Here is a 12807-nt window from a genome sequence, read left to right as displayed (position 1 = left end):
TTATAGTTATTATATTAAGAGTTTTTTGTAGGTCTGTTATTTTATTTTCTAAGCTACCTATGTTAAAAGTATATTTTTTTAATATATAAATATAAAGTAATGAAAGTATTATTATAACTTTGTTAACTTATAAGCCTGACTATATTTATATTTTATGAACTTAAAGTCTGATTGAATAGTTATGAATTCAAAACAAGTGTTGATATTTTTTGTTATATTATACCAGATGTTATACTTAATTAATAAAGAAAAATTTAAATATTATTGTGTATTCACGAAATTACCTAACCACTATCACGAAATTAAATATCACATCACAAAATTACCTAACTTTTCTCAATGACTTTTGAGCTTTTATAAAAACTTATCAAAGGACTTAAAATCCCAAAACTGCATAGATTCTAGTAACTTTACTCTATGTACATCAAACAATTAAAGTAATTAAGTAAAATTACTGAAATTGACTTTGTAATTACACATCTAGTTAATTTATCACGAACATACCTTCCTTTACCCTAAGTGTAAAACCTATAATGCTTTAAAAGTTTCAAAAATAAAATTTTATAAAAGTTTTCTAAGGCTTTAACTTTTAATATTTTAAAAATATATATTATACACTAAAAAAGTTCATTCTGCAAAGTTTATCACTTAAACTTTGTAGAAAAAAGTTAATGAAAATATTTATTAATATTACCTTCTCTGCTTACATTTATTTACACAACCGAATGCGCGTTTTATTGATTAATAAATTCGTTTTGACACGTGAAATTCTTAGCTAATGAAACGGACTTTCGGTAGGATAAGAATTTATTTTTGGCTACCGACTTTCGGTAGACTATCCACAGCGATATTTTAACATTTGACAAGTTTTAGTAATTAATGCTTTAAAATTAGCAATTTAACAAAATGAAGACAGCAAGTTCAGCATCATATATGAAAGAATAAATGAAAAAGTACTGAGCAGTTTTAGCTGGCTTATGCTTTCAATTTATCTTCATCAAGTTCTCAGTCTCAAAATACAAACTCCAAAAAGACTATTTTGATGAGTTGTTAAACTTGATATGAATTAGTGGTGGTTTTCATCAAGAGGACTTTCCAAAAGAATCTCTCACTATACTGCATATGCCTCGTAATATAGATGTTGATAAATGTATTGAAAAATAAGTTTACCTTGGATTACAAAAGAGTATTTTATCAATTTTTCAAAGAAACACCGAAGAAAGTAGGTCTGTGGAAGTGAGCATAAATATTGACAACTTACCTGTATATAAATCATCAAGTTTACAATTTTGGCTAATGGAATTTGGCAGTGTGGAATTTCTATTAATGATATTGAATTACCATTGTGTGTTCACTCATTTATTTCTGATGCACCTGCACCTTATTAAATGTTTAGTGGGATAGTATTCAGTAGAAGCAACACCAGAAAATCATAGAATGGTTTATTTTAAAACTGCTAGAAAATTGAAAACTGATATAGTTTCGTAAAGGATGTTATCCAAATCACAAATTATTTGATAGTCTCCTCTTTCAGTTAAATGGAATTTACATCATTAAAGATTTGCACTTGAAGTGAGATTTGAACAGGTTCCCTCAATAAAGGAATTAGTAATATTAGAAAACTGCCTTGATGGCAATGTAATGAAAGATAAGTTAAAATGAAAATTTGATGCAAATGGAACTGTTTGTAAGGATGAAAAAGTATATTGTTATACAATTTTAGACTCTCATGATGGAAGAAGTACAATAAAAAGTTGACCTTATTTATGATAACTATGTGCCAAACAAGCAATATACTGACCATTTGTTATTAACACACAACTTAACTTTGATTTTGTCGACAATTTTGATGTCTTTAGTGACATGGAAGATTCCTAAAAAACAGTTAAAAACTTATTTGAGTAAAAGGTTAAAGCAAGGAATGAAAAAAGCACTTCCTGCAAAAAGACTGATCAATTTATGCATTTTCTTTTATTTGCCATTTTTTAAATTTATATATATGTTTATATCTTTTTGTATATATATGTATATATGTTATATATATATATATATATATATATATATATATATATATATATATATATATATATATATATATATATATATATATACATACAGTAGCGGACTGGCAAATTTGACCGGCCCGGGAAACCCCAAGTGGACCAGCCTCAAAAAAAAAACAATATAATATAAAATAACATTTTAATATAATATTACATATAAATACATACTTAATAAAAAATAAATAAACAAAAGATTCTTAACCATTTAAATATTTACTAATACCAGGAGCATTTTCTCTTATTTTATCTATTATTGTATAAATATTTAAATTAACCAAAATATCCTTCTCTATCGCCATAAGCATCAAAAACTGCAAATTATCTTGTGACAAGGAAGATCTGAGTCTATTTTTTATAATTTTTAATTTGGAAAAACTACGTTCACAAGCTACTTGCGTCGAAGATAATGTTAAAATAAAATTATATGCAAAATAAACATTGCTGTATACTTTGCTATATAAATTATATTTAGCCAAGAAATTAAAACAGCAATAAATACAATTTTTGCAACTCTTTTTGTTTTTGAGTAATTTACTGAGCTCTTCTAAACTGTTTTCTGAACATTTATTGTCGGTAAATTTTTTAGGATCTAATATTGCCATGTCTGCATATAACTTTCTATGATTTTTAAAACGGTTTTCTATAGTATTTATTGTGGTATCCATAATTACGTTAAACGTGGTTATTTTATATTTTTCGATTGGGTTTTGAAATTCATGATCTTCGGTTATTTCGTCGGGCATTCTCTTTCGTCGTCTAAATCTCTCTTCTGGTATATTTTCTTCGACAATTATTTCACAATTTTCCTCTTCAAGTAGTGTATTCGCATGTTTAGCAAATGAATTTGACGTTTCTTTTACATTACTAAAATCACGTGAAAATTTTTTTAATGACTTTAATGTGGAAGCTACCATGTTATAAGCTGTTAAATAATTTAAATTGCCGGTTTGTAAATATTTAGATAACGGTCCAATATATTGAAAAATTTTTAAATAAATATGCGCTATAAGTATAACTTTAAATTTCAATAAAGACTCCATTAGTGTTGATGCAGTGTGTCTAATTTGAGCATTGAAAGATACATTAGACACAAAATAATTTAAAGTTATCAATAAGTCTACATATAATGAGGTTTCTTTGTTATCATAATGCCCAAAAATTTTTTTAAGTGCTGTTTCTTTTGCTGACTATCTTGTTTCACCTATAACGTTAAGCCTCTCCCAGACAGCAAGCTTACATTGGCCCAACGCAAGTTTTAACATTGGCAATTTTATCCCGTTGGGCCAACATTTAGCCAATGTTTGTTTTCGGCGTAATATTTCAATACATTTAAAACTGTTTTTAAAGGAAACCTTTTTTCAATGGGCCAACGTTTGGCCAATGTAGTTTTTGAGGAGATATTTTTTATTAAAATTTGTTTTAAAACTAATTCCGCAACTTGATTGAGCCAATATTCGGCCAATATTGGTGTATTTTTGTTTTTAATAATTCGTCGCAATTTTAAAAAATGGTAATGCTTAACTAAGTTAAGAAAGGTTTGGAGGTTTTCTTTGCAAAAAAACTTCAAAATTGTTTCAATTTTTACACATTTATTAACATTAAACAATTATATACTAATTAACTTATTACACATTTAAATGTTTGTTGGCTTGAACCAAAGTGATACTCATTATTTTTGTTTCTTGCATGGTTAAAGTTAGTTTTTTTTATATAAATTATTACTGTGTCATAATTTACTGCAGATATTTGAAATATCACCTGTTAATAAGTCTTAAAACAAAAAACTTTAATGTTCATTATTTATTTAACTATTGAATTATTTTTATGATGTATTAAATACTTTTAAATATAAGTTTATTTATTTGTTGATGGTTATTAATAATTTTTATTTATTAAGATTTTTGTACTGTGTGTTGAAATTATTTTTAAGATTCTGTATTGTGTGATTACAGAGTTTAAGTGTTGATTATACTATGTAACCACGCAACCTTGAAAATAAATTCAACACACTTACAAACACACACATAAAACTTTACTTTATAAATACTTTAAATGTTATTAATAACCAATACGTACATAGACATTCCACTTTTTTTAGCACAGATATTAGTGCTAAAATTCTGTGTCATGTTTTTTGAACTTTGCTTTTTGCTGTAACAGTAACAGTTTGTTTACCATATCAAAAAGTTACTTATATAGTACCTTTTTTTTTTCTTCCATTATATTATTTATCACTTTATTTTTGAACAGATGATCACAATTGAACATGTGATTTTTCTGAACCTTGCTATATTTGACCTTGTTAACAGCTCTAATTTTAAGTAGCTATATGAAAAAGATTATTTACAATTATATTAAAAGTTAATAATAATATTGGTGTATCAATTGATTTTTGTTAATTTATTATAGTTATAACTTTATTACTTAGCCACAATTTTTTATTAAATGTTTTCTGATTAACATTATGGTGTGTATTTTTTATTAATTAGATTTTCCATTAAGGCATTTTACTATTTGTATTATTTTCATTTTAGATTTTAAAATGCCTTAAATAAATGTATTAAAATTAACTAATAAATTGTAAATTATAAAATAATTAGTTAATTTTATTTAAAGTGGTATTTAATGTCTAATTTAAAATACACAACATTTAAGCAATGCTTTTATTTTTAGTTATATAATTAAAAATTATATATGGTGCTAGGGTTCTTAAAAATAGAAAAAAAATGAAAAAATAGAAAAAATATTCTTCGTATTCAACAATTCATCGAAAAATCAAAAAGATAACACAAAGTGATTTACATGATTGTAACAATGTTTATAAATATTAAGAAGCAAATGTGAAAAGCTCTGAAAATATTAATTGTGCCATATCTAGCAATTCATCAAATGTTTTTATAAATAATATGTGTGATCAGAATTTGGTAGAAAATAATACATTTCCGATTAATAGCAATTTCCTAGTTGATAGTTTTGATAATGAAAACTTAGATTTCTCCACAAAAAATCACAAAGACAAATACGATCAATTTCATTAATATTAATAACTATGACTCAGACACTAGTTCTTCAATTGCTGATAATGACGAGATATCTATCAAAGACTCGCTTTCCTACTGGGCAGTGCAATACCAAGTTTCTCAAGTTGCAGTTTCTGCTTTTCTAAGTATTTTGAAACCTTATTTTCCTTCAATACCAGTTGACTCTCGCACTTTACTCAAAACTCCACTTAAATATAATATTAAGACATTAGTATGTGGTGGGGAATACTGTCATATAGGCATTGAGAATGGTTTGCGGCAAATTTGTAAAAATAGTTTTTTGAATAATAGTTTGTTTTGTTTTGAACTGCAATTTAATATAGATGGGTTGCCATTATTCAAAAGTTCATCTAGCACTTTTTGGTCAATACTTGGGATGATTACAAATGTCTCTGTAAAAGAACCCTTTGTAATTGGCCTTTATTATGGGAAAGAAAAGCCTGGTAATGTATCAGAGTTTTTGAAAGATTTTGTTGAAGAAATGATAAAATTGCAAAAAGATGGAATTGAAATTAATTGCAATACATATGCTGTTAAAGTTCATTCTTTTGTTTGTGATGCTCCTGCTCGAGCATATGTTAAAGGTATAAAGTATCACTCTGGTTATTATGCCTGTGAAAAGTGTGTTCAAAGTGGAGAATATACAAACAAAGTAATATTTCCAGAAACCAGTGCTGTGTTACGGACTGATCTTTCATTTGATGACATGATTCATAAAGATCATCATACTGAATCCTGTCCGCTAAAGCCTTTAAAAGTTGGATGTGTCACTCAATTTGGTTTAGACTACATGCACCTTGTTTGTTTAGGTGTAATGCGACGGTTATTACTTTACTGGAAAGGACCTATAGGTCCCTATAATGTCAGACTTCCACCAAGAACTGTTTTGAAGCTTTCAAAAAAATTGATTTCTTTGTCTTCGTTTGTACCAAAGGAATTTTCAAGACGTCCACGTTCTGTTGATGAATTGCTGCGTTGGAAAGCAACTGAATTTAGATTGTTTCTTCTGTATATTGGGCTTGTGGTTTTACAAGATATTTTACCTCAAAATTTACTAAACCATTTTTTGCTTTTAACAGTAGCTATAACAATACTAATAAATCCTCAACAAGCATATGAACACGCTAGTTATGCTAAGGATTTACTAGTATCATTTGTAATAGAAGGAGAAAACCTATATGGACGAGATTTTTTAGTGTATAATGTTCATTCATTAGTTCATTTAGCAGATGATGTGAAAAGACTTGGACCTCTAGATAACTTTAGCAGTTTTCCTTATGAGAATATGCTAGGAAAAATCAAAAAGTTACTTAGAAAACCACAGTTTCCGTTGCAACAAATTGCTCGTAGACTAGGAGAAAAATCATATTGTGTAACTAATAATTTACCATATGAAGAGGTTAAACTAAAAACTGAGCACAACAGTGGACCATCATTGACAACTTATATTGGTGCAAAAGAATACAAAATGGTTTGCTTGAAGAAATGGACCATAACCATAAGCAAAGGAAACAACTGCATTTTATTAAATGATGGAAATAGAGTGTTAGTAAAGAATATATTAAAAAAAAGTAATGATATTATTTTAGTATGCTCTAGTTTCACCAATATAGCTGATGCATTTATTTATCCATTGTCGTCATCAAAATTAGGGATTTGTAAAGTAAGTAATGAAACAGCTGACTTAATTGCAGTAAAAATTGAAAATATTGATAGCAAGTGTTTGCAATTGCCTACACAAAAAAGTGGAACAGAATTTTATATATTTCCAATGCTACACTGAAAAACAGCTTCAAAAAAAATTTTTATCCTTCTTTATTTTGGTTTTTATAACTTTTTTTAAACATTGTTATAAATAGTTGTTATTACATTATTATAAACATCATTATAAATAGTAAAAATTTGTTATGATTTTACCTTATTGAAGTTTATGGAGCTTAAATTTAAATAATTTTGATTATTTCGTTATAAATTTTTATATTTATAGTAATCTTATAATATAATAATTAAGATAGTATGCATGTTTGCTAAAATAATAACATATGTAATAATGCACATTTCACAGTTTTTAAATATAACTTCTTAGTTCTTCTTAGTTAACTTAGTTATCTTGTTTTGTGTAAAGATTTTTTTAATATTATTCCTAATTAATATATTTAACTTCATTATATTTTCAGTGTATTATATTTTTAAACTGTTATTTTTAGTATGTTACATTTTTGATGTATTAAATTTTCAATGTATTATATTGCAGATGATTACATGGTACTATAATAGTATAATAATATTCAATTTATTTGCATTTAAAGAAAAATGCAAATTGATTTATAATTGTCGAATTAATAGAATATAATTATATTTTTTTGTGATGAATCTTTTCTAAAGATTTGATTTTCAACAAACATGTTTGCTATAGTACATTTTTTGGATGAAAATACAGTGGCAGTTGTGCCAACTAATTGGCTCTATAAAAATGACAGCTGCTTCTGGCCTAAACTACGTGGAAGAAAACTTGAAAAAGCAGTGGAGGAATGTGAGATACCAGAAAAGACTTGGGATATAGTTCCTAATATAAAATTACTTCATAGATATGGTAAGCTTTATTAAAATTAAAATATTAGAATGATAGGACAATAAAAAAATTTACAATATTTTTTAGTACAATAACAACAAAATTTCTCATTATTGCAAAAATGCTGTATAAAATATATTCCTGGCTAACGCCCTGATATAAATAAGAAATACATACATTTTAGTTTATTTCAGTGGTCAATAATTTTATATATTTACAACTATCTGTAAAAATATTTCAAGTTTTGAACAATAAAAAAACAAAGTTTGCTATTTTCTGTTACAAATTATCAACGAAGATGTATTGCATCAGGCACCTCTGTACTGACAGTCTTTAGTACTTGTGCACTTGTGAATATATTAAAAGAAATGCTTTAATGTTTTTCTTTTACCAATTTATATATATATATATATATATATATATATATATATATATATATATATATATATATATATATATATATATATATATATATATATATATATATATATATATATGTAATATACTTGTTTTGACTACCACTAGTCAAATAAAGTCACTAATTTTAAATAAATAAATTTGTTTATGAAACTATTGAGTTGACAAAAAAACTATATAAATTTCATTACCTATGAACACCTTATTATAACATTATTTTTTGGATGAAATTTAAATTTATCTTTAGTTACAATTTAATTATTAATGAATTAACTCTTAGATTCTTACAACAATGCGAGATTAAACTTAGTTCGAGCAGAGGGTGAAACTTCTGCTCTTGAGTCAGAAAAAGAAAACAGTGAAATTGACCACCCTAAAAAAATATTAAAAAGACAAAAAAAAAAGTGTATACCTTGGTGAAGATTATTCTTCAGATGATTTTAGTATTGATTTTCCTACAATACCTACTGATAATAAAAAAATTAACAATAAATCTTGGGATTTACCTATACCTCCAAACTCATTGCAGAAGTTTAATGTTTGCTCCGAGTCAAAATCACAGCATTTTTTAAATAGTAAGTTTAAATTAATTTTTTCATTTTATTTGAATTTGTAGGCAAACTTATTTTGGTTGCAAGAAAGATCATCACTTTTTTTTAAAACAAATTTAGAAAATTTATGTATTTTCAAAACTGTTCAAAATTGTAATTGTTCACAATTCCTAATAGTTCTTTGCTAAATTTCTATATTATTTGTTAAATATGTTTTTATTTAAATTGATATAATATAGTATTTTTATAGATGCTACTTTTATTTATTTTATTAACTATTAAATTAACATTATTAAAATAAAAATAAATTACAAAAATTGGGGGAAGGTTACGTAGTAACATCATTTTACTATGTCATTTTTGTTTAGCAGTGCAGCCTGCATCTCGTTCAGCAAATGAAAATGAGAATTGTTTTCCATCAGTTGCAGAAATTGAATGCACACCATCAAATTCAATAATTGATAAGAAAATTGTGAATCCATCAGCAAGTATATATATATTTATTTAATTAAAAGTTGTCCTTCAGTCTTGAATTTTTTGCCTTTTTGCGAAAGGTTTTAATTACTTTCATAAATTCTAAATGAAGACCTCTGTAGAAAAAACAGGGGTGTCACATTTTTTTAACTTTTGAGTTGTTACCGTTTTTCAAACTAGTATATTTTAATTCATAAATTTGTAATTTATCAAGTGATAATAAAAACAAGGAGAAAAAGAATTCCAATCTTTTTCAAAGTGGCTTTTCAACACTAATTTAATAATGCTCTAAGTAGCATTTAAAACAAATAGATTTTCTCAAAATAAGAAAAACCTGACATTGCCCGGTTTTTCCATTGATGTCTTTAAATGTTATCTATGGTCTTTTGTATAGTTTTTTAAGAATATTTATTAATTTAATTATTTCCAGATGTCATTGCATCACCTAAAGATATGCAGGCGTTGTTTGCTCGATTGGCAAGTATTGAAGTACATCTTGGTGAGTTGCAAAACACAACAAATTTGATTTTAAGTATGATTCAGAAGGTCAACACAGATATGCCAATTAGTGATTTGCCTGATGGAGTGTCATTGCCACTAGACACAGTAGAAAATTTAATAACTTTAGAAGAAAAGTTAAAAGACAAGAAAATGTTTAAACATATGGTAATTGTATTACCTTGATGCATTTTGTATAATACCTTTTATTCATTTTTATACAACCATGAGTTTCTAAAAAAAGAGGGTTATACTTTTACACATAAATGTATAAAATTTATAGATTATTTAAAAATTATGTTTATACATACTTTAAACATAACGTTTTAAAAGTGTTTTAAATTTTTAATGATTGTTAGTTAACGGATTATTATTGATTAAATCCAACCAAAAGTAGCCATATCTATAGCAAGCTTATACATTACTTTTTGCAGGTTGATTATTTGGGACGAATTGGTGGAAAAGATGAAGGAGATTCAATACGCCGCATATTGAGATCAGTTTTTACTAATAGTCTAGCTTTGAAGCTAAACTATGCCGGAAGAGGAGAAAAAGTCGGAATCGGTAAAATGATGATTAGGCTTGTTGTTATTGGTAAGTGTTTTAGAAAAATTATTTACATAAATTTGTGCACTATACAGTTACTTTAAATTTATTATTATTTTTTTTTGTGTCCATAATTAAACAAAGTTATAATTCTTTTGCAAAAGCTGTGAAGACAAATAAATATTTTACAGCTAAAGATTCTGAATTAGAAGATCTAATTAAAGTATGGCTCAGGCAGGCATGTGATAGGGATGGCGGAAGAAAAGCGGATAGCCGTGGGCATCTCAGATTAATAGCTAAACACAATTTGATAAAAAGTAGCTCAGTCGAAACTACTCAATGAATTTTTTAGGGAGTTGTTCTATTAAAAACTTTTTTGTTATGCTTTGCTTTATGTTTGGACTGTGTTTAACGGAGTTAGTTATGGAGTAAAATCTTAGTTAAGTGGTAGTTATGGAATAAAACCTTATAGTTATATCATAAAATTTCGTTTTTATTTGTCTATAAGTTTCATTGTGATGATGAAAATCATCTATTTAGATCAATAGCTCAATGGTGAGTAAAACATTGTGCTATTACAACAACCGTTGTTGTATATTTAGTGAAGAGCTACCCTGATAGCACACAACGTCGACCCGACGCATCCTCCGTTAAAATATAATTATATAATAACATTGGTTCAACGCTGCATACAATATTGGCTTAATGTTTTATACAATATTGGCCTAACGTTTTATACAATATTGAGCCAATGTTTTATACATTGGCCCAATGTCGTATACAACATTGGCCCAATGTTGCATACAACGTTGGGCCTATGCCTAAACGATGATCAAACCTGCATTGGGCCAACATCGAATTTCAACGTTGGGGCAATGTATCACCATGCATTGGTCCAACATTGGTCCAATTTAAGCTTGCTGTCTGGGCTGATACCTTATTTTTACACTGGTGTTTTCCCAAACATCCATACGTTGATAAGATTCTCTTAGAAATACGGCACACGAGTTGAGTAATTGAAAGAGAGAAGTACCTTCAATTACCGAACTAGTAGCATCTGTGACAACTAAATTCAATACGTGGGCATAACACCAAACGTGAATTTGACCAGGCGATTCTTTACTTAACCAACTGGTGAAGCCATTATACTGTCCACGCATGTTTGCTGCTCCGTCTGTCGAATTACCAATACAATTTTTAATATGTAATCCACTGTTTTTAATAAAAGTACTAATTAAATTGCACATGTCTTTCCCTGTAGACGATTTGCAATTTAAAACAGCTACTACACGTTCATAAATATTTCCCTTTACATATCGGACAACAATTGAGCACTGATCCTTTTGTGTTATGTCCTGTGTGGTGTCAATTTGCAAAGAAAAAATACCTGCTTCCTGTATATCTAACAAAATGCTATCTTGAATTAATTTTCCACTGGCCAAAATTACCTGGTTAATAGTAGATTTTGAAATTAATGAAATGAAACTGCCTCTACCTTTAGTTCCCGCAGATGTTTCATTATTTGTCTTCTTTTCTTTGATGACTCTTGATAAATGTAATTTTAAAACAGCGTCATATTTAGAGAGTAGCAATATTATTTCTAAAAAATTACCATGGTCTTCTTGATTATTTTTAAGTGAAAGTGAAGAAACAGATTCAGATCGGTGAGCGCGAAAAGCTAATCCTCTTTTTCCAATTAATTTTACAACATCTATAATTCTTTCCAATACTTGCGCTTTCGTTCAATAATATTTTTCTGACGTATGCTTCCTTCATTTATGAACATTAAATTATAAATATCTTTGCCTTTAGATTTGAGCATATGACAATTTACACAATTTTCATGAGTTTTACTATTTCATGTTCTTTAACACGTTGCAAAGTGTGCCTCCAGTCCGTCATTCCACGATTTACAAACGAACTCTCGTTTGTAATATCACTGTAAGCCAAACACATGGTACAATATAGAGCATTTTTTTCCAAACTATATGATAGCCAACGCCTATTTACTTTATCTTCTCTATAAAATATTAAATTTGATTTAAAAGGTAAATTAGTAATGTCATCAATGGTTGGTTGGCATGGATATTTTTTAAAAAACTCTTCATAATTTTGATTTCCTGGCCTTATGAAATAATTATCTGATAAGAAATTAAACATTTTGTCTGTTGGTGTTATCATTTCATTATTGGCCTGGGTGGAAGTTGAAACTGAAGTTATTTCTTCGAGAATTGATGTTTCAACTTTATCTGCGCCAATGGGACACATAATAGTAACATCATTCCTCGAAACTGATGAACTTAAATCCAAATCCTTATTCAAATTTTCAATACCAAATGCATTGATCTTAGAAGTTGAAGCAAACGTATCACTTAATTTAAGAGTATTTTTAGCAGCTTCTTGCATGATTTTTTGTCGCTTTTCTCTTTTTTTTTTGAGCGCCTCCTTTAAATTTTCTTTTTTCCATTTTTTCTAATTAATAAACGTAAATAATTTAACAATGTAATACAATAAGTATTTATTTAACCCATTAACGCCTAAAAAAAATTAATCGATAATTTATTCTTAAAGTTTGCATTGATAGTATACGCTTTAAGAAAATAAGATTTATCAAAAATGTATGAAAAGAACAATAAATCATCTTA

The 12807-nt window shown here is 27.2% G+C and overlaps 7 protein-coding genes across 8 annotated transcripts in view; 5 read left to right on the top strand and 2 right to left on the bottom strand.

Annotated features, from left to right (window-relative positions):
* LOC149886954 (uncharacterized) overlaps positions 1–8660 on the top strand; it is a 71192-nt gene extending 62532 nt beyond the window's left edge. The window contains exons 2-3 of one of the 2 annotated variants that reach the window (XM_090090402.1): positions 7492–7697; positions 8374–8660. In XM_090090402.1, the coding sequence (XP_089946528.1) occupies positions 7508–7697; positions 8374–8513 (330 nt within the window). In that variant the 5' untranslated portion in view covers positions 7492–7507 and the 3' untranslated portion in view covers positions 8514–8660. The remainder of the gene's footprint in view (positions 1–7491; positions 7698–8373) is intronic. The other variant, XM_090090403.1, reaches the window with a different exon arrangement.
* The window catches only part of LOC149886947 (uncharacterized), a 202437-nt gene that overhangs the window by 117024 nt on the left and 72606 nt on the right, over positions 1–12807 (top strand). The gene's annotated exons all lie outside the window — the stretch shown is intronic.
* The window catches only part of LOC149886949 (uncharacterized), a 119780-nt gene that overhangs the window by 62509 nt on the left and 44464 nt on the right, over positions 1–12807 (top strand). The window lies entirely within an intron of this gene.
* On the bottom strand, positions 2749–12623 carry LOC149886951 (uncharacterized). The gene is made up of 2 exons (XM_090090401.1): positions 11093–12623; positions 2749–3280 (listed from the first exon to the last, which is right to left on the bottom strand). Exon 1 carries the CDS (start codon positions 12566–12568, stop codon positions 11993–11995), a length of 576 nt encoding a protein of 191 aa, XP_089946527.1. The 5' UTR covers positions 12569–12623; the 3' UTR covers positions 2749–3280; positions 11093–11992.
* LOC149886955 (uncharacterized) lies at positions 4970–6887 on the top strand. Its single transcript, XM_090090455.1, has 2 exons — positions 4970–4987; positions 5055–6887. The coding sequence occupies exons 1-2, from the start codon at positions 4970–4972 to the stop codon at positions 6885–6887; spliced, it is 1851 nt and encodes a 616-aa protein (XP_089946581.1).
* Positions 8498–10330, top strand: LOC149886953 (uncharacterized). The gene is made up of 4 exons (XM_090090404.1): positions 8498–8668; positions 9013–9132; positions 9549–9784; positions 10051–10330. The coding sequence occupies exons 3-4, from the start codon at positions 9572–9574 to the stop codon at positions 10264–10266; spliced, it is 429 nt and encodes a 142-aa protein (XP_089946530.1). The 5' UTR covers positions 8498–8668; positions 9013–9132; positions 9549–9571; the 3' UTR covers positions 10267–10330.
* Positions 11074–11984, bottom strand: LOC149886952 (zinc finger MYM-type protein 1-like). The gene is made up of 2 exons (XM_090091457.1): positions 11893–11984; positions 11074–11848 (listed from the first exon to the last, which is right to left on the bottom strand). Exons 1-2 carry the CDS (start codon positions 11982–11984, stop codon positions 11074–11076), a joined length of 867 nt encoding a protein of 288 aa, XP_089947583.1.

This window comes from Hydra viridissima, unplaced genomic scaffold (assembly GCF_058129835.1).
Source record: "Hydra viridissima isolate aposymbiotic clone 2 unplaced genomic scaffold, HvirCarnegie_v1 scaffold_6, whole genome shotgun sequence".
Taxonomy (NCBI): Eukaryota; Metazoa; Cnidaria; class Hydrozoa; order Anthoathecata; family Hydridae; genus Hydra; species Hydra viridissima.
Note: the sequence above shows the minus strand (reverse complement) of the source record. Positions and strands in the feature narration are given on the sequence as shown.

Excerpts from the sequence above, each read along its gene's own strand:
- LOC149886953 (XM_090090404.1), top strand. The coding sequence starts at position 9,572 with ATGCAGGCGTTGTTTGCTCGATTGGCAAGTATTGAAGTACATCTTGGT. Across the intron at positions 9,785-10,050 it reads AGAAAATGTTTAAACATATG|GTTGATTATTTGGGACGAAT; the intron begins GTAATTGTATTA and ends TACTTTTTGCAG.
- LOC149886952 (XM_090091457.1), bottom strand. The coding sequence starts at position 11,984 with ATGCTCAAATCTAAAGGCAAAGATATTTATAATTTAATGTTCATAAAT. Across the intron at positions 11,849-11,892 it reads ATTATTGAACGAAAGCGCAA|AGGATTAGCTTTTCGCGCTC; the intron begins GTATTGGAAAGA and ends AATTGGAAAAAG.
- LOC149886951 (XM_090090401.1), bottom strand. The coding sequence starts at position 12,568 with ATGCAAGAAGCTGCTAAAAATACTCTTAAATTAAGTGATACGTTTGCT.